Source organism: Medicago truncatula, chromosome 3, assembly GCF_003473485.1.
Source record: "Medicago truncatula cultivar Jemalong A17 chromosome 3, MtrunA17r5.0-ANR, whole genome shotgun sequence".
Lineage (NCBI taxonomy): Eukaryota > Viridiplantae > Streptophyta > Magnoliopsida > Fabales > Fabaceae > Medicago > Medicago truncatula.
In genome coordinates, this window is record NC_053044.1 from 50,853,816 (window position 1) to 50,871,840 (window position 18,025).

At 32.8% G+C, this 18,025-nt stretch overlaps 1 protein-coding gene and 1 pseudogene across 1 annotated transcript; both read right to left on the minus strand.

Moving 5' to 3' along the window:
- Window positions 1-8,395: 8,395 nt before the first annotated feature.
- Window positions 8,396-9,893, minus strand: LOC25489947 (transcription initiation factor TFIID subunit 4b). The gene is made up of 3 exons (XM_013606310.1): window positions 9,741-9,893; window positions 9,505-9,600; window positions 8,396-9,403 (listed from the first exon to the last, which is right to left on the minus strand). The coding sequence occupies exons 1-3, from the start codon at window positions 9,891-9,893 to the stop codon at window positions 8,396-8,398; spliced, it is 1,257 nt and encodes a 418-aa protein (XP_013461764.1).
- A 5,210-nt stretch (window positions 9,894-15,103) lies between these two features.
- On the minus strand, window positions 15,104-16,641 carry LOC25489948 (serpin-ZX-like; annotated as a pseudogene).
- Window positions 16,642-18,025: the final 1,384 nt, after the last annotated feature.

The window sequence follows — 18,025 nt, forward strand, 5'->3', positions numbered from 1 at the left end:
CTCCTACTATTTTTGCACTTATGTTTGTGTTGCGAGAGCGGTGAGAAGGCGGTGGAGGAGAGATGGTGCAGTGGCTCAGTTGAGGGTTGGAGGATGGAGAGTGACGACCCATATTCCAGAATAGAGAGTAAGTGATCGAGTTAGGGTTTGTTGCTATGAATTCTTAATGCGATACTAGAACCATGACCCGTGCTGACGCACGGGTCTTAATTTCATGTAGAATAAGTCATAATAAATTTAACAATAAGCCGTAAAACATAACATAGAGAGTACAAAATTTATGATGCATTCCAACTATGAATCATAGGAATAGTAGAATTTTAATTTTGTTAAATAATAGAAAGTACACAACCAAGGAAAAATTGTCAGTCATAAATGATTAACAAAGAAGAAGTTTAATTCTGGTCAATCATTCCAAGTACACAATTTAGGATACGTTGCAAAAAACCTCGTGATAAACTACATTAGACGTTACATCAGTGTCTTCATCATCATCATCATCATCAGATATTAATATTTTCAAACCTTCTCTTGAAGTAACCCTTGACAAAGCCACATAAAATTGACCATGAGAGAAGATAGGTGATGGCATATATACGCCAACATGTTTCAAAGATTGGCCTTGACTTTTGTTTATAGTCACTGCAAAAGAAATGGTAAGTGGAAATTGCTTTCGTTGAAACTTGAAAGGAATTCTAGTATCAGAAGGTATCAAAGATAATCTTGGAATAAAAACTTTATCACTTATGTTAGGGCCGGATATCACTTGTGCTTCAAGCACAAACTTACCCATCCTTGTAATGACCAACCTAGTTCCGTTGCACAATCCAAACTCTGATCTATATTTCTTAACAACATCACTGGAACTCCTACTTTTAAGCGCAACCTGTGATTTGGAAGTCTAGACGCAACTATTGTGTTGAGAAATTCAGGCGTATGAACATCGTCTACTGCATCGGTACCTGTTTTATTTGCTAATGGGCTATCATAACTCAAATATATTTTTTCTTCTCCTGGCAGTAAGTCCAACACATACTCGTTTATCCGATCAACAATGGAATTTTTAGGGGCTAATATAGCTATGTTTTGGAAGTAATATATATTGCTCATATCTTTTAAAAGATTTGGGTAAATGTTAGAAACAATTGAAGCAAGAGGATCACCTGATAAGTAAGTCATATTACTAACAATGATATCCACATCATTGATTTCCCCAACTGTACCATCACCAATACTCAATACCCAATCTGAAAATAGCTTTCTTTCTTCAATTTCCGACTCATGTGCACCGTGTAGAATTCGCATATTTTTGGTGAGAGTGAGAACCTCACAAAATCTCCAAAGATACGAAGAATTAATTGTCGCATGTACAACCTATGGTATGATATCTCCGGGTATTACTGGTAATATCTGTCTGAAGTCACCACCAAAAACCACAACTTTACCACCAAATGGAATGTTTTTATTTCGCCCGTCCACCGCTTTTAGAATATCTCTAAAAGACCGATCAACTGCCTCAAAACAATGTATGTGCATCATCGGTGCTTCATCCCAGATTATGAGCTTTGCCTTAACAATCAATATCGCCAATGGTGAATCTGGTTCAATGGTACATGTTGAACACTCGTCAACACTGAAAGGAATACAAAACCTAGAATGCGCGGTTCTTCCATCTGGTATCAGCAATGCAGCAATTCCACTCGATGCAACTGCCAACACTATTTCACCTTGAGATCTCAGTGCAGCGCACATAGCCCTCCATATGAATGTTTTTCCCGAGCCACCGTAACCGTAAAGAAAGAACAGACCAGGCATACCCTCACCAACCCTTGTCATTACTCTATCATAAGCATTTCGTTGTTCTGTAGTCAAGCTTGACATCATTCTTTTGTGTTCATCAGCCAATGCAGGCCTATTTTCCGATGTACCTAATTTACACCATTAGTTTATCGTTGTACCTAACTTACATCATCATCACAAAAGATCTTTTCAGATTTTCCCGTGTGTTCTTCTCTCAATGTCGCTATATATGTTACGAACAAAACTTTAGCAAGTAATTTCATATTCACATGAATTCCGAAATATTTTAGGAGCACGTAATTTTTCATAATGGTTAACGTTAAAAATAATTATACCACCATAAAAATTTTGGACCTTGGCACTATAACACAATTTTCGTCTTTTTTTAAAAGGAACACAGATTAATGTATATTACCGTTTAACTCAGCGTATTTAAGCATAAAATAATTTCGAAATAGGTTATCTTTTGAAATAATTTTCCCACTGCAAAAAATATTTTGAGTTGCACTATAACACTTTTTCGTTTGTAATTTTAGGCTACGGAATTACAGGTTTGACATTTACTGTCATTGAGATCAAAATCTTTATGTAATCATATTAATAAGTCATCATCTTTTTATGCATTTTAAATGAAGTTTATACATTAATACTGCAATCATTTGACTCTCCCTTTCAGCAACTCAAATTAATCATATTGATTTGCTGTAGCTAAAATTGGAAGTTACAATTAATCAAAAATTAATTCTATTTTAATTGTGGAATTAAATTTAATGGACCAACTTGATTGACATGAATTCTGAGATATTTTGAGAGCAAGTATTTTTTCATAATGTTTAACGTTAAAAATAATTATACCACCATTCATAACACAATTTTTTTTTTCTTTTTCGAAAGGAACACAAATTAAATAGAATTACTGTTTAATGCAACGTATTTAAGCATAACATAATTCTTGAGAAATTTTCCAACGAACCTAATTTTTCATTCATTTATCGTTTGAAATAATTCTCCTACCATAAGAAATATTTTAATTTGCACTATAACACTTTTTCATTTGTAATTTTAGGCTATTTAATTTTAGGCCAATGCAGGCCTCTCCTAAAAAAAATTGGAACATGTCAGACAAAATCATCTTCACCTCTTCAACATCATACTCGACTGTATGTCCTAAACTTCACACAATACTTGTTGACAACACTTTCAAAGAATGAAGCTGAATTTTTTAGCAAAGGACCTGCAACATCATAAAGGTTTGAAAAATAGGAAACGATATTAAAACACGTCGTAATTGTGAGAAAAAATAACTGTATTACCTGTCAAGCAGTGATAGGACAGCAGAGTTTCAATACCACGACCCTCCAATTGAATCAACGATAGAATAATGGAAGGAGAAAGGAGGCTGATTTTAATATGCAAATCGTGTTTTTTTTTTTTTAAACTTGCAAACGGTGCTGTTTTTTTTTAATATGCAACCGTGTGGACTTTTTTTTTTTAAAGAAATTTTCAACCTGTGATTTTAATGCTATTTAATGTACAATTAATTGGGTGTTATTTTATTTCCATTATACAAACCGTGTGATTTTTTTTTTTTAATATGCAACCATGTGGTCTCCTTTTTTTCGTGAAGTTTTCGATCGTGTGTTTTTAATGCTAATCAATATACAATTGATTGTGTGTTATTTTATTTCCATTATACAATTTTGTACATAATTCACGGGTTTAATTTTCTAGCCGTGTTTTTTTTTTAATGGGATCGTGTGTTACTCTATTTCCAATGTACCTAATTCACATTTCAAATTTGGGATGACAATTAATATGCAATCAGCCGTGTTTTTTTTTTATTAATGGGATCGTGTGTTACTCTCTTTCCAATGTATCTAATTCACATTTCAAATTTGGGATGACAATTAATATGCAATCGTGTGTTATTCTATTTCAAAAATTAAAATAATGTGCAATCGTGTTATAAATGGCAGTTACTACAACCTGTAATGAAATGACTTTATGGCGTGTATTAAGGGTGAGGAGGTCAAACCTGGACATAAATGCTTTAGAATGATCGGTAAAATGCTAAGTTAATTTTAGGGTTAGGGTTAGCTTGACCTGACAAGCTTTAGTAAGTAAGATTTATATTATGGAAAACGATAAAATCTTTCTTGATATATAGCATTGCTCTTATATTATATATTATATAGAAAACGTTAACTTGCAAATCAAGTTTGCTAATCAAGGCAATGCCATCAAAATTGTTTATTTTTCTACCATATCTTTTATGACTACCCATAAAATAATGGTGGGTAATTTACCACAACTAATAAACATCCACATTTTTAAATGGTATCATGAACTATCTTGACCCTACCAATAAATTGTTCATTTTCATTGATTGATGGATAAATTACCCACCATTCTTTAAAGGTAATCTTCCAATATCTTCACCACGATACCGGTTTGGAGAAATCGGAACTCTTTTTGTTTCTCTAATATTTCTATCCCTACCTACCGTCTTGCCATAGAAGCTCGTAACTTATCTGCCACCCTTATATCTTGCTTCTCTAGCTCTCCATCCCCAATGATTGCAGATAAATGGGTTCGATGGAACTCCTCTAATCAATCTTGTATTATTCTTAATATTGATGGCAGTTGTTTAGGAAATCTCATCAGAGCAGGATTTGGAGGTTTACTTCGACACCAAATTGGACATTGGATTACAAGTTTTTCAGGTTACATTGCAGGCACATCTGACATCCTTCTTGCTGAGCTTTATGCCATTCATCGAGGGTTTTTACTTGCCAACGAGATGAACTTTCAAGAGGTTTTCAGCTACACGGATTCTCTCTATTGTGTTCAAATCCTTAAAGAACTAATCCCTATATTTCATAAGTATGCTACTTTGATTCAAGACATCAAGGACCTCCTCAATCTTGACTGGCTAGCTTCTTTGTTCTCTTCTTTTCCTTTTGTTTCTGTTAGCTTTGTAAAAAAAAAAAGGTAATCTAAAAAAAAACCTTTTCTATTTTTATTTTTTCTACCGTATATAATCAGTCAAATTTAATGGTGAGGCCAAGGTTGTCTTTCCAAAATTTTAGAATGTGATGATATTTGATTGACAACTGCAGGCAAAGCTCATACAAATTTTTCCGTTGATTTCTTTTTTGACAATAACAAAGTTATATTATGGGCTGTTTAGATTAGACTTATTTTAAGTTTATGGAAAATAACTTATGCAAATAAATAAATTTTTATGTTAATTTATAAGCCCTCACAAACGAAAATTGTATCTTCATAAATTATTTTTTGCATAAACTACATTTACAAATTTATGAATAATACCTAAAAACTTATTTATTTGTATACTCTTTTTCATAAGCTCAAAATAAACCTAATCCAAACGGGCCCTATTTCATTCATCAAAATGTGAGAAATACAAGATGAAATATAATCAAACACATGACAACTAACATAAAATTTTGACGCCCTTGCTAAGCGAAGAGCAACAAAATTAACTTGGCTGTTAACCAAACTAAGTTTGGAAAGTTGAAAAGGAGAATTTTATAATCATGAATAATTTTGCTAAACTCAGATTGGTTTGTAGATTTGTCCCCTATGCCATCAGTAACCAGCTTGCAATCTAGTTCTATCGACACATTTAACATCCCCATTTCATCAAGCCAAATCGTAGCTTCCTTGAGTCCCCATGTTTCTGCTTCCATTGGATTGGGTACACCATCATACCAAGCTGTCCTTGCTTTTATAAAATGACCTCTAGAATCACTTAGTGCACGTACCAACACCAAAGCAATGATTTTCTATTGACTTCTAACTATTTTTTAAGTCAATTTTTTATTTCATTTACACTCTTTGCTTGCAACTGCAACAACTAGGGTGCCCATATAGCAAGAACTTATCTTCGTAGTTGTCGACAAGCTAACTAAAAAGCACCTAAATATTGATTAATAATCCATAACAGAAACTAATCACTGATCAGCAATTCAGCATGCATCTAAATACAATACATGTTTATTTAATTTTGTCTATAAAGCCATGGATCAAGAATCTTAATGAACTAAAACAATATACCATTCTTTAGATCTCCATATAGTAGCTAACAAAATCAGCAAACCGAAATAGATAATCATAAAACAAAGTGACATCAACAGTAGAAGCAAGAGGCACAAGAATGAGAATGTCATTGGTCATATTTCTGCAAACAAATCAATCACTAACAACCAAGTGTAATTTCCTACAGGTTAAGGTTTACTGCTATGTCCTGGTATCTTGAGTGCAAGATGAGTACCCGAGAAGTTACACATGGAAAGCTCATACAAGGTTGGTGTAGATTGTTCCTGGGAACTTAAAGCTAAAGTTCATGCATTTGAGGTTGGTCGATTATAGCAAAAGATTTGGAGGTTCTTGAGAACTTAAATCTAAATCTCATACGTTTGAGTTTGGTCGACCATAGCAAAAGATTTGGTGGTTCTTGAAAACTCGAAGCTATAAGAAATCTACTTATCTTTAGACAAGAAAATTGAGCACGATTGTTCCTTAATGAACATATAACAAGAAGCATATAATTAAGATAAACAAGTGTGGTAATAGGTGTTATACTTGTATGTGAATATGTTGGAACAAAATGTGTGTAACATTAACCCTTGAGAGTTTTGATGATAACAAGATATTAAAAATTGTCAATTAGATATGCTAATATCTGTTCAAGTGTATATGACTATAGAAAAAAATTAACATCTTAAAAACGTCTTGGAAGAACAATAGAGAGCAAAGGAATCAACAAAAAGGAAGCTTAAAGCGTCTGAAGAAAACTGCTCCTGAAGACAAAAGTGCTCCTGAAGTAATGACGTCATCAGAAGCTGAAAATCACCAGAAGCTGCAGTTCATCACGAGATGCAACATAAAGCTTCAAAGGCTGTTCAATGGATTTAATCTCGTCTAAGCATTGCAGAAGACTGGAAAAATGAAGCAACAACTAGTTTGAAAGGATTTGAAGGCATTTGATGTTTGTTCTTCAAAGAGTGTTGACAAAGTACAATTGTACGAAGTGTACAACCACTACCTCCACTACTATGTTTTTGTCTCTGCTACAAGACAAGAAAAACAGCTCTGCCTGCAAAGATGTTCCTTCACAATAGGAATGCATTTGAAATTGATCCTTCATAGGACAATAACCATATCAGGCAAAAGATCATTGGTGATTGATCAAAGCTTCAAACGACTCTATTTTGATATGCTGACAATTCACAACGTCTCTTTCATACCTCTATATAAAGGAGTGAAGACTTAGAGTTTCATACAGAACAATACCAAGAATTACAAGTGACAAAACTCTGCTGAAATTGTTCTGCACTCAAAAGTTCACTTAGAATTTCTTATCAACTTTCATATCTTAGAAATTCTAGAGTCTTAAGAGTCTGTATCTAATTTGTATTGTGAACACCACTGATTGTATATCAAGTGTTCAATCTCAAATATTTTTCTTTGTAATTCTGTTTGAATTAAGAAGTCTCTCGCAGTTGTGCTTGAGCATTAGAAGTCTCTTGATTGTATTCAGGAGCATAGGAAGTCTCTTGCAGTTGTGCTTGAGCAATTTGAAGTCTCTTGCTAGTTTTAGCAGTGAGCAATTGTAATCAGATATTACATAGTGAATTCTCCTTTGAAGTGCAAGGGGACATGACTGACTTCCGGTTTATGGAAGGAACCTGTATAAATTGCTTTGTGTCTTTCTTCTCTCTCTGTTTTATCCGCTGCATCTAGTTCTGAACATCACTTCACAAGTAGCACTCTATCTCCTTCTGATCAGTGTTTTCAGCTTAGGAGAAAAAGTCAACACAATTCAACCCCCTTCTTATGTTTTTCTCACCTTCTGAATAATGAAGAAGTTCTGTTTGATTATTCTTGTCATGGCTGCTGCCATTTGTTTAGTGCTTCTATTTTGAAATGTTTGGGTTGGCTGATTGAAGTGCTTGCCCTATTATATGAGTAATTGAGTATTTTTTTTTTTACAAAGAGTAATTGAGTACTTAAGTAGATACTAGTTGCACAAGGGAGATCTTGGGTATGAAATTTATTACAAAAACAAGTAGCTTGAAAGTTATTACAAAAACAAGTACCTAACATCATACAACAACTAATTTGATTAATATCAGGTAATGAACCAATTATTTTGGCATAAAATGAATTAATAGATTCATTAAAGCCAATTAATCGATTATTATGACAGAATATAGGCAAAATGTACAAAAGTTGAAGGTTTCGGTTACTTAATCCAGTATTGAATTACTAAAAATACAAAATTAAGGTTCGTTACATTCTACCTCTCTTAAAATAATTCCATCCTCGAAATTCAATTGAACACTGGACAAATAAACAGCTGAATTTCAATTTGAATTAGAAATGAAGTTTACGAATCATTAAGAATTGGATTCAGTTTTGGCACAAATGGAAATATGACTGATATTACTAACTCAAGTTCAGGCATAAAGGTAACTTGGGGTTTACAAGGGAGCACCCCAGTCGGAAACCAAAATAACAACACGTCCATGAAATAAAGCAAAACATCAAAACAGTATGAGCTTGGGCCCTAATCTAACTGTCTGCTCCGTGGACTCATAACCGACACGCTTGGATTCTGTATGACATATTCTTCGAGGTCTTTCAGTCTGGCCTCTACTGCACCAAGTCTGCTCTCTAGCCGTCTGAAGTCAGTCCTAATCTCCCAGAAGACATCCAATATCTGGTGCAGTGCGGCCTGTCCCATGGCCTCCAGTGCCGCTGGCTCTTGCTGGTTAGCTTGTTGCTCAGGTGGTGGAACCTGCTGCTCCCACTCACCCTCCGCCTCCCCTGCAGGATCCTTTATGGTGCCTTGATTGACATCACCACCCTGTTCATTTTGACCAGAATTAACAGAAGGCAACCCATGCAATTTAGATAAATGATGCTTATGTTGCTGCTCTGTAGAAAGGTCATTAGGTTCTGCTGATGATTGCCAGGAATTTAAAGTTTGTTGTGATGCTGTATTGTTTACCACAGTCGATACTGATCCACCTCGCATTCTCTTAGGATCATTGAATAAACTCTGCTGTTCTACACCCAAGTGATTGAGACCAATGCTCTGATGTGGAATTCTCCTTTTGTGTGAATTGAGAGGTTGAGGTTGTGGTCTTAGAGATGATAATGAACCAGTGATTTTCCCCAAAAAAGGATTAAAGTTGCCACCACTGATTTCATATGGCGATGGAAAATGTATATGTTGTTGTTGCTGATTATAAAAGCCTTGTGTGTGAACTGGGGTGTTTTCAGTTTCTTGACAAATGGTGTTAGAACTAGATGGCAGTAATTGAGTTGGTTCCACTGCTTGAACATCATGTTCCTGAGATTTTTTAGTACTAATGTCCATAGTTGAATAAGTCGGCCCAGTCTTCACTTGGATTACTGAAGAATTATTATGAGAATGGTCCGCAGCAGCATTCATACTTCTCGGATGCAGTTTTACTATTGCATGGGGATCATTAAATTGTGCTGGAATTGAAGTAACAGTTGGCATGCTTATAGGGTGCTGTTGTCCAGAAGAACCCGTATTGGATTTTATCTGCAAGAAAAACAATGGTTCTTAGCATAACGTTGAAATCTATATTCAATCGCCTTAAAAAAAACATCTGTAAGGCTGCATAAACCACATACTCTACCTACCTGTTGCTGCACTTCTGTTAATGCTTTCCTAATCATCTGATCCTCCACAATCCCTTTCAAAAGCCTTACACACTGATCTTTGGATATTTCATCTCTCTAGAACAAATGACAACAAAATTGACAAAACCAAAAATTTAGTAATATGAAAAAGCCTCGCACAACAAACTTTAGTTAGTAGTTTAGCACAAAAGAAAGGGAAAAAAGACATGATAGCCAAACTGGTTTGAGAAACAGACCTTCAATTTTTCCATTAAAGTTTGAAGTTCAATGGCTTTGTCTTCGGCAAGTTGGGGAATTATGATAGGGAGCAACAAGCCAATTGGCACCTGTTTATTACGATTGATTTGGCTACTAGGTTGTTCATTGACTGCGGCTTCTTGATTATGCATTGTGTAATTGTTCGAGAACATACACCTCAGGAAATACGGTTTAATTGTTCGATTAAAATAACAAGACTCGTCAACACAAGTCGAAGGAGGGAGAAGAGAGGAAAAAGACAGGAATCATGAATTTCGATGTAAAGAATGAGCGGGGTGAACTCTCCCTTTTATAGGGAGAGTTCGTAACAAACGAGTAACAAATTTTGGATAATGATTAAATTAATTAATTTATCATTTTCAAGTGATAAAAAAATGTATATCTTTTTGATCCAGAAGTCCTAGCTCAACTAGCAAAATGCCGAAATTGTTAGGCCGGATACCATGAATGGGGTTCGGAACTCCGGTACCTCCACTTATGTGTGTGTGAGTTTATATTTCGTCTATCAAAAAAAAAAAAACAAACTCTCGTAACAAAACCGAAGTACGTGCATTTGAATCTATCTCTATATTTTCTAATAAATCTATATATTTCGTATGCTAATAAATTTCTATATTCCGTTGATTTGAATTCCTATTCAAAAATTCCATTCTAATTTGAAGGATCACACATCTAAAACCTTAATTGTAATTGTAATCTATAGTCTGCTTATAGCTTTTTATTTATTATTTATTTTACGTATATATCTTAAAAAAGTGATTGTTTCTTTTTAACAAAAAAGAAGAAGCAGAAGTATGAGTAGTAGTAGTAAATAATGGATAAAATAAGTTGTAGTTAAAGATTTATAACATCTAAAGTAACAAATTAAATTTCAAGTGTTTGTTAAGAACAAATCATAGTCTTAGTAAAAAAACTAAGTATAGTATAGTAAATATATACGTTTTTTTTAGGGAAGTAAACACATACGTTTTTAAAATTGAAATAAAATGACATTTTGAAAAAAATAAAAAAATAGAAGGAATATTTTAATAATAATCTTTACCATTTTAGTAAAATTTGAATTTCATGATAATAATAAAATAATTTGAATTTCATTTTTAGTAAATATCTATACTATATATAACAAAAGTAGACCATTTTGAGATGACTTTTTCACCATAAGAATGTTATTTTGTCGGTGTCATCCAAAAAGATAAGAATTTATATTATACTTGTTATATTTTTTTGAAAAGATACTATATTTATTATATAGTTGGTATCATTGAAAAAATTAAGTATAATTTATTACAATATGAAAGTATAAAATATCTAAAATATCTTTATTTATACCTACAGTTTTAATCAAAATAAAATTAATTTTAATCAAAATTTTATAAAAACCACCGTTAGTAATTTACACTTATTAACGCAAGAAGAAGAGTGTTTAGATGGGCGTGCCCATCTAAACGCTAGTCTATATAATATATGTTTGTGACTTATTGTAATAAATCATGCTTATCCTTTTCAATTTCATAACAATATAGCAAATATAATATAAACTTTTATCTTTATCAATGACACTAACAATATATAATTAATATAGAAATATTTATTTAAGGGTATAATTAGAATAATGAAAAATCCAGCCCAATATATCCTATTCCCTTTATATATTTTTAAGATGATATTGTTCCTTTTTAGTGGGGAAGTTCCTATTTTAATGAGATTTAACTATTTTTTTTAATTAATAGTTTAAGTAATATTATAAAAAGGATAAAATGGTAAATACAATACATTAAATGAAGGGAAAAATTAAAAAGGAAAAAGTCATCTCAAATTCATGTATTTTCTTTGTACTAGCATGCAGAAGGGCACTTTGTGACCATCTATCCGCTCTTTATATTGCGTTAATGTGTATAAATTACGAACAATAATTTTTATGAAATTTTGATTGAAATTATTTTAATTTTGATTAAAATTATAGGTATAAATAATAGATATTTTGCACTTCATATTGTATCAAACTATACCTATCTTTTTCAATGATACAAACAATATAACAAATATAATTTTTTTGAAAGAAACAGATATAAATTCTTATCTTTTTGAATGACACCAATAAAATATCATTTTTATAGTCAAATTTGTTTAATTGTATAATTGAAAGTGAAAATGACACTCCAAACCTATGTATTTTCTTTATATATAGTATAGATAAATAATATATTTATATGGTATAGATATAGTATAGAAGATACTATATATATATATATATAGATAATATATGGTTTTGGACTGGTTTTTTCACTTCTTTTTTTTTCGGTAGATAGACGAAATGGCAAAGCCATTATAAACTCACACACACAAGTGGAGGTACCAGGGTTCGAACCCCGGTCATGACATCCGACCTAACAATTTCGACATTTTGCCAGTTGAGCTAGGACTTCTGGATTGGTTTTTTCACTTCTAATTATACTCTTACACAAATTTTGACTATAAGAATTATATTTTGTTGGTGTTATTAAAAAAGATAAGAATTTATATTATAATTGTTATGTTGTTGATATCATTGAAAAATATAAGTATAATTTGCTACAATATGAAAATACAAAATATATATTATCTATACCTATAAGAATTATATTTTGTTGGTGTTATTAAAAAAGATAAGAATTTATATTATAATTGTTATGTTGTTGATATCATTGAAAAATATAAGTATAATTTGCTACAATATGAAAATACAAAATATATATTATCTATACCTATAATTTTAATCAAAATCAAAATATTATAAAAACATTGTTCGTAATTTATACGCAATTTCACAATAAAAAGAGAGAACATGCGGGTGCCGATATGAACGCTAGCTGATGACACTCTGTTGTCTCTCTTTTCTTAGTCATTTTTTTAATGTATTTTTAATGTGAACTACTCATTGTAATCTTGGGAGTTAAAAGCAAAAAGAACAGAAAGTTGGAAATCTCAGGAAGCACAAATCGGGTGCCAATTTCATACAATCGTGTGCCGATTTCAAGGCCAGGAAGACCATTTTGTTTCGAAAATTTTCGGCCGTCGATTTCGCAGGAGCAAGGAACATATATTTTGATTTATTGAGATTTTCGGTGGCCGATTTTTCCTGTGGCTATATAAGGAACACGGATTTTCTGAATAAGGGTTGGAAATTGGAGAGAGAAAAGGCATATTTTGGAGCTGAAGCTTTGCAGATATGGTGGGAGACCATCAAAACTCATAGTTACTATGTATGGATTTTACTTTTGCATTAGTTATTTGTACTTTAGCTATGAGTAACTAATCTCTCAATGGTTAAGACTTTAGTGTAATCTGATGTAATTTTATGGAAACCTAATATGTATGAACTCCCTTGAATATCAATGAAAGTCTAGTTTAATTCATATTACCTTGTGTTTAATGTTGTTTGTATGTTTATTATTGACTACTAGCACTAACTTCTTGAATATGAAAATTGATCTTAGAACTTGAATGATCACTAGTCCTGCCTTTTGACTCTGATCTAGGTAATAGGTTTAACCTAAGTAATTAAGTTAGAGATAGAAAATTATTAGATTGTGACTCAGAGATTAACAGACTGTTAAAATCTCTAATAGTCCCGAATTCACTTAAGAGATTGTCACTTGCGGAGAGAATTCTAGGTCAAGAGATTGAGTAGAATTATCGTGTTAATCTGTTGTTAAATTAGATGAACATTGATTGAATTGTGGGTGCAAATTACCGTAGAAGAACATTAGAGGATTCAAAGGTCTTAATCATATTTTTCTCATTATTTTCTAAAACCAACTTTTACCGTCTTTACACAGTTTATGTTACAAATACCAACTCGATTGTCTAGAGCAACCTGAAATTTAATACATCCTTTTGATAATGAAATTGCAAGTTAACAACGGTCCTCGTGGATACAATCATTAGTATTACTTCGATAATTTTCTTGCCAAAATCCTATCACTAGCTGTTATAGATGTTATATTGTTGTGTCATAAATAAAAGAATTTATATTATATTTATTATATTTTTTGTGTCATTGAAAAATATAAAAATATTTTGTTGATTTAGTTATATATATCAAAAGTTCTAAAACAATAACATTAATCATTTACAAACGTTATTGCAATAAAAAGACGGACACGTCCGTCCGCCAGTGCGGAGATAATTAAAAACCATTTATTTATTGGGTAGAAAGAAAATCTGCTTTTGAGAACTCTTTTTAAGTGTGTGTGTGTCTATATTGCAGGCAAAGCTCATACAAATTTTTCTTTTGACTTTTTACGACAATTTGCTTGCAATTGCACATTGGCAATCAAAGTGGCATCGCTATTCAAAACAACAGGGTGCCATGCATCAACAACTAATTTCTTGGTTGTTGACAAATTAACTAGAAAACACCTAAACATTGATTAATAATCCATAAAAGAAACTATTCAGTGATCAAAATGCATATAAATATACGTTTCTTTAATTTTTATTATAAGAATGAGAATGCCATTGATCATATTTCTGCAAACAAATCTAATCACTAATAACAACTGGATTAACCAAGTGTGATTTTCTACAGGTTAAGGTTTACTAGTACAATATGACTATAAGTTACATGTGAAAAGCTCATACAAGGTTGGTATAGATGCTGGAAGTAAACCTTGCTCATTTGAAAAACATTGCTTATATAGGTAAGTGATAGCAGCAACACTAAGGGATGTAGGAATAGGTTTATTAATTGAATTAAATGAAGTAGCATTTTCATATTTCTATTCCATTTTGAGGTTGCTACTAGTTTTTTTTACATAAAAGTACAGCTAAATAAATTTGTTATTAACTTAGATACATAGGAGAATAGTGGGAATTGGCAAGAAGCTAAAATATGAATAAACAACCTTGAAATTGGGATTTAGAACCTCTAAAAACTTATAGTTTGGACAATACATTACCAAATTTTCCAAATTGATTTATGATTACTTAATTAGTTATATAGGTTTCATTTAATAAGTCTTATGACTAAAATTAACGTTGAACTTCAAATGATTTCATGTACCAAAACTAGTAACAGTGTCCAGTTTTAATTTACCAAAGTCTAGGTTCACATCAGAAACAAGAACAAATAGAAAATCACACGATAAGGAACGATGATCTTAGTTAGGTTGAGGATTAAGAATTCTGATGATTGTCCTCGAGCAGATTAAATACTTACTAGAATCTAAGGAATAAAGAGAGTAAAGGGAAAATATTCCCTACATCATTAGTTGAGACAAGATATTAATAAGCAAATATTAGAAAACAGGTTCCATATTTATCTATTTTCTATCCAATCTAGTGTGAGTCGCTAAGAAAACTAAACAAGAGGATTGAGCACATGTCCAACAAAGAGGATTGTTTCGGTTGAATCTTCTCTAATTAGAAATAAGAAAGGGTGGTCGGCTACAAAGTCTAGTCGATGACTTATAATACTTATACCCCTGATTTCAACAGTACAAGCAGTGACCGCAGCAGCTTCAGTTCCTTCTTCATTCACTTCGATGAAAGACTTGTGAAATATCTGGGAAACAAAATGGTCTTGATCTTGATCTGGAAGAGAGTCCACCATTTTAGTCAAAGAGAAATCTAAACCCACTCCTAACTCCTTCAGGATATCAGAAATTTCTTGTTCAAATGAAACCTTGAATCTTGGAATTCTGAAGTCACCTACTTTGACTTTAGAAAGATGAAGCTTGTGGTGTAGTAACTCAGATTCAGAAGCCACCTTCTCAACCAAAGCTGACAGTCCATCTCTTGTGTTTGGAAGAAAAATGTACATAGAGAATTTCCGCGTATCTTCTCCTTTATTATAAGGAAGGCAAAGAACTTTAAAATCATCAAAAGCTCCAATAAACTGCTTCTCTCCATTGGTCATGAAGGGAACCTTGACTGAGCTTCCATTATGAAATCGTAGTCTTTTGTTTCCGAAGCATCAAATTGTTGATTCCACACCCCTTTGAAGTACAGTGCATTAGCAAAGATGAGTTTTGTGAATTTGTTGACTGACCCTGGAGGAAGAATTTTCTCAATAAGGCCATTTGTCTCCTTATTGGCCCATGAGTTCACATCATTCGTCACTTTATCAGCCTACAAAATCATACCAAATTTTAAAATAAAGTATGCATCATCAAATTTATGCTTCAATTGTAAAACCATGTCCTCTGAATTATATGCTTCAATTGTAAAACATGTCCTCAAAATTATGTTATGAAATAAAGTACACAAATTGATGTGAAGGTAGATCCATTAATTAACAGAAAATAAAGCAGCTAGGGCATGGATTGTAGTGAAAAAGAAAAATACCTTGTTCTTGAAATCTACGGAAGACAAAGCGGCCTTATAATCAGGATAGACGATTTGTTTGAAGGAAGGTTTAAGAGAAAGGGATTGTTCAACCCATAGGCCATTGACAAAAGAGACGCAAGGCCCACTGGCAGGAGAAGGATCATTGAGTATGGCTGAAAGGAGATGAGAGGCAAAGGAGTTGAGATGATCAATGGATTTTGAGCCGAGGAAGTCGAGAAGCTTTTGATGTGTGGTACCCTCAGAGCCAGCCGCAATGATGATGAGCACGGAGTGGATTAACAATGGCGAAAACACAACATTCTTTTCTTTAAGTTCTTGTTTGGAGAGCAAATGGTTGGCCATGGTCATGGAAACCTTGATTAGGTCATGGTTCATATCTCTTCTATTAGTTAGAGAATGAGAATGTGGTTGCGGCCGGTCCCGTGGCACAGGAGAACGAGAGCGGTTGTAAGAAGGAGGTGGAGGAGAATGATGTTGCTTGTCTTGTGGCAGAGGAGAGATGCTGCGGCGGCTCTGGTGAGGGCGAGGGGATGGAGAATGGCGTTCCATGATTATGAGAGTGGTTACAGAATCGAGAGTCGGGTGACAGTGTATATTAAGGTGAAAGATGTCCTAATATTGACTGAAGGCAACAGGATAGTTGAATGAATTTGTTGCTATCTATTTCAATTGCAATATATAAGAAAAGTTAACTTGCTAATCAAGTCAGTGCCATCAAATTATTTACTTTTCTACCATATATTTCTTGTAGAATTTTTTTCTACCGCATCTTTTCTACCATATTTTTTTTTTCTCTACCATATATTAGCACAGAACTTTTCTAGAAAACTGAGTAAATAAAATGAATGCAGATGTTCCTATAACACATTCAATGCCTAACGATTATGAGGAATCAATTTATGGAAAGGAAAATAAAAATCATGAAGGCAGAATGTGATCAATGATGATAAATGTTTCTCTAATTAAAACAATTTTAATGGAGTAAATAGCCAAAAACCCCTCCGAAATTGTGAATTCTTGCAAATACCCCCTCAAATTAGAGAAAAGGTGAAAACCAAAATTGTTAAACGTTTGTAAATTTACACACATAAGTTTTTATGAAATTTTAATTTTGATTAAAATTATAGATATAGATATTTTACACTTTAAATTTGTAACAAATTTTACTTATCGTTTTCAATGACATCAACTTTATATATAGTATAGATATAAAAAAGAAGTTGACTGCTAATCATGTTTGTCAAAAAAAGAAACTTGCTAATCAAGTCGATGCAATCAAATTATTTATTTTTCTACCATATATATTTTCTTATATTGAATGTTTTTCTACCGTAATAAAGTTTTTTCTTCTTCCTCTGATAACAAGTATGACCATGTCGTGTGTTTAACCCTAATAGAAAAATTTGTGATAGGAATTTGAGTGGTTATGTCCGGGTATTGACCCTCTAAAAAAAATGTCTGGATATTGGAGTATATTCTGGAATCTTACTCTTTGTGTATAGATGAAAATGCTCTTAGGTAGTATGTTGCTAGCCTTTTTTCCAAGATTTTCATGTTCTTGCTTGTAAATATGTTGATAGAATTTGTTTTAAGAGAGGTAATGATACCGAGTTAAACTTTTCTACGTGTACAAATCATTCTTTGATAGAGTTGGTCTTCGTTTACCTTACCTTTTACTGAGTTCAAGTGCGTGGTGATGAGGTTGTTAGACAACCCTCCTTGTCAACTTCATCCCACCTGTTGAAATTTATTAGATGTTTTGAGTTTCTATGTGCGCATTGGAAAGTGTCTTGCACAGCGACATTAAGCTTTTGCTTTTACCAACTGAAGATCGACAGCCTGGTTGTTATTTCTTCAATGAGTGGTCAACAAATCTGAGTTTGTACGAACTTTTTGAATCTAAATTCCAAAAGTTGCTTGTATTACTGGTGAT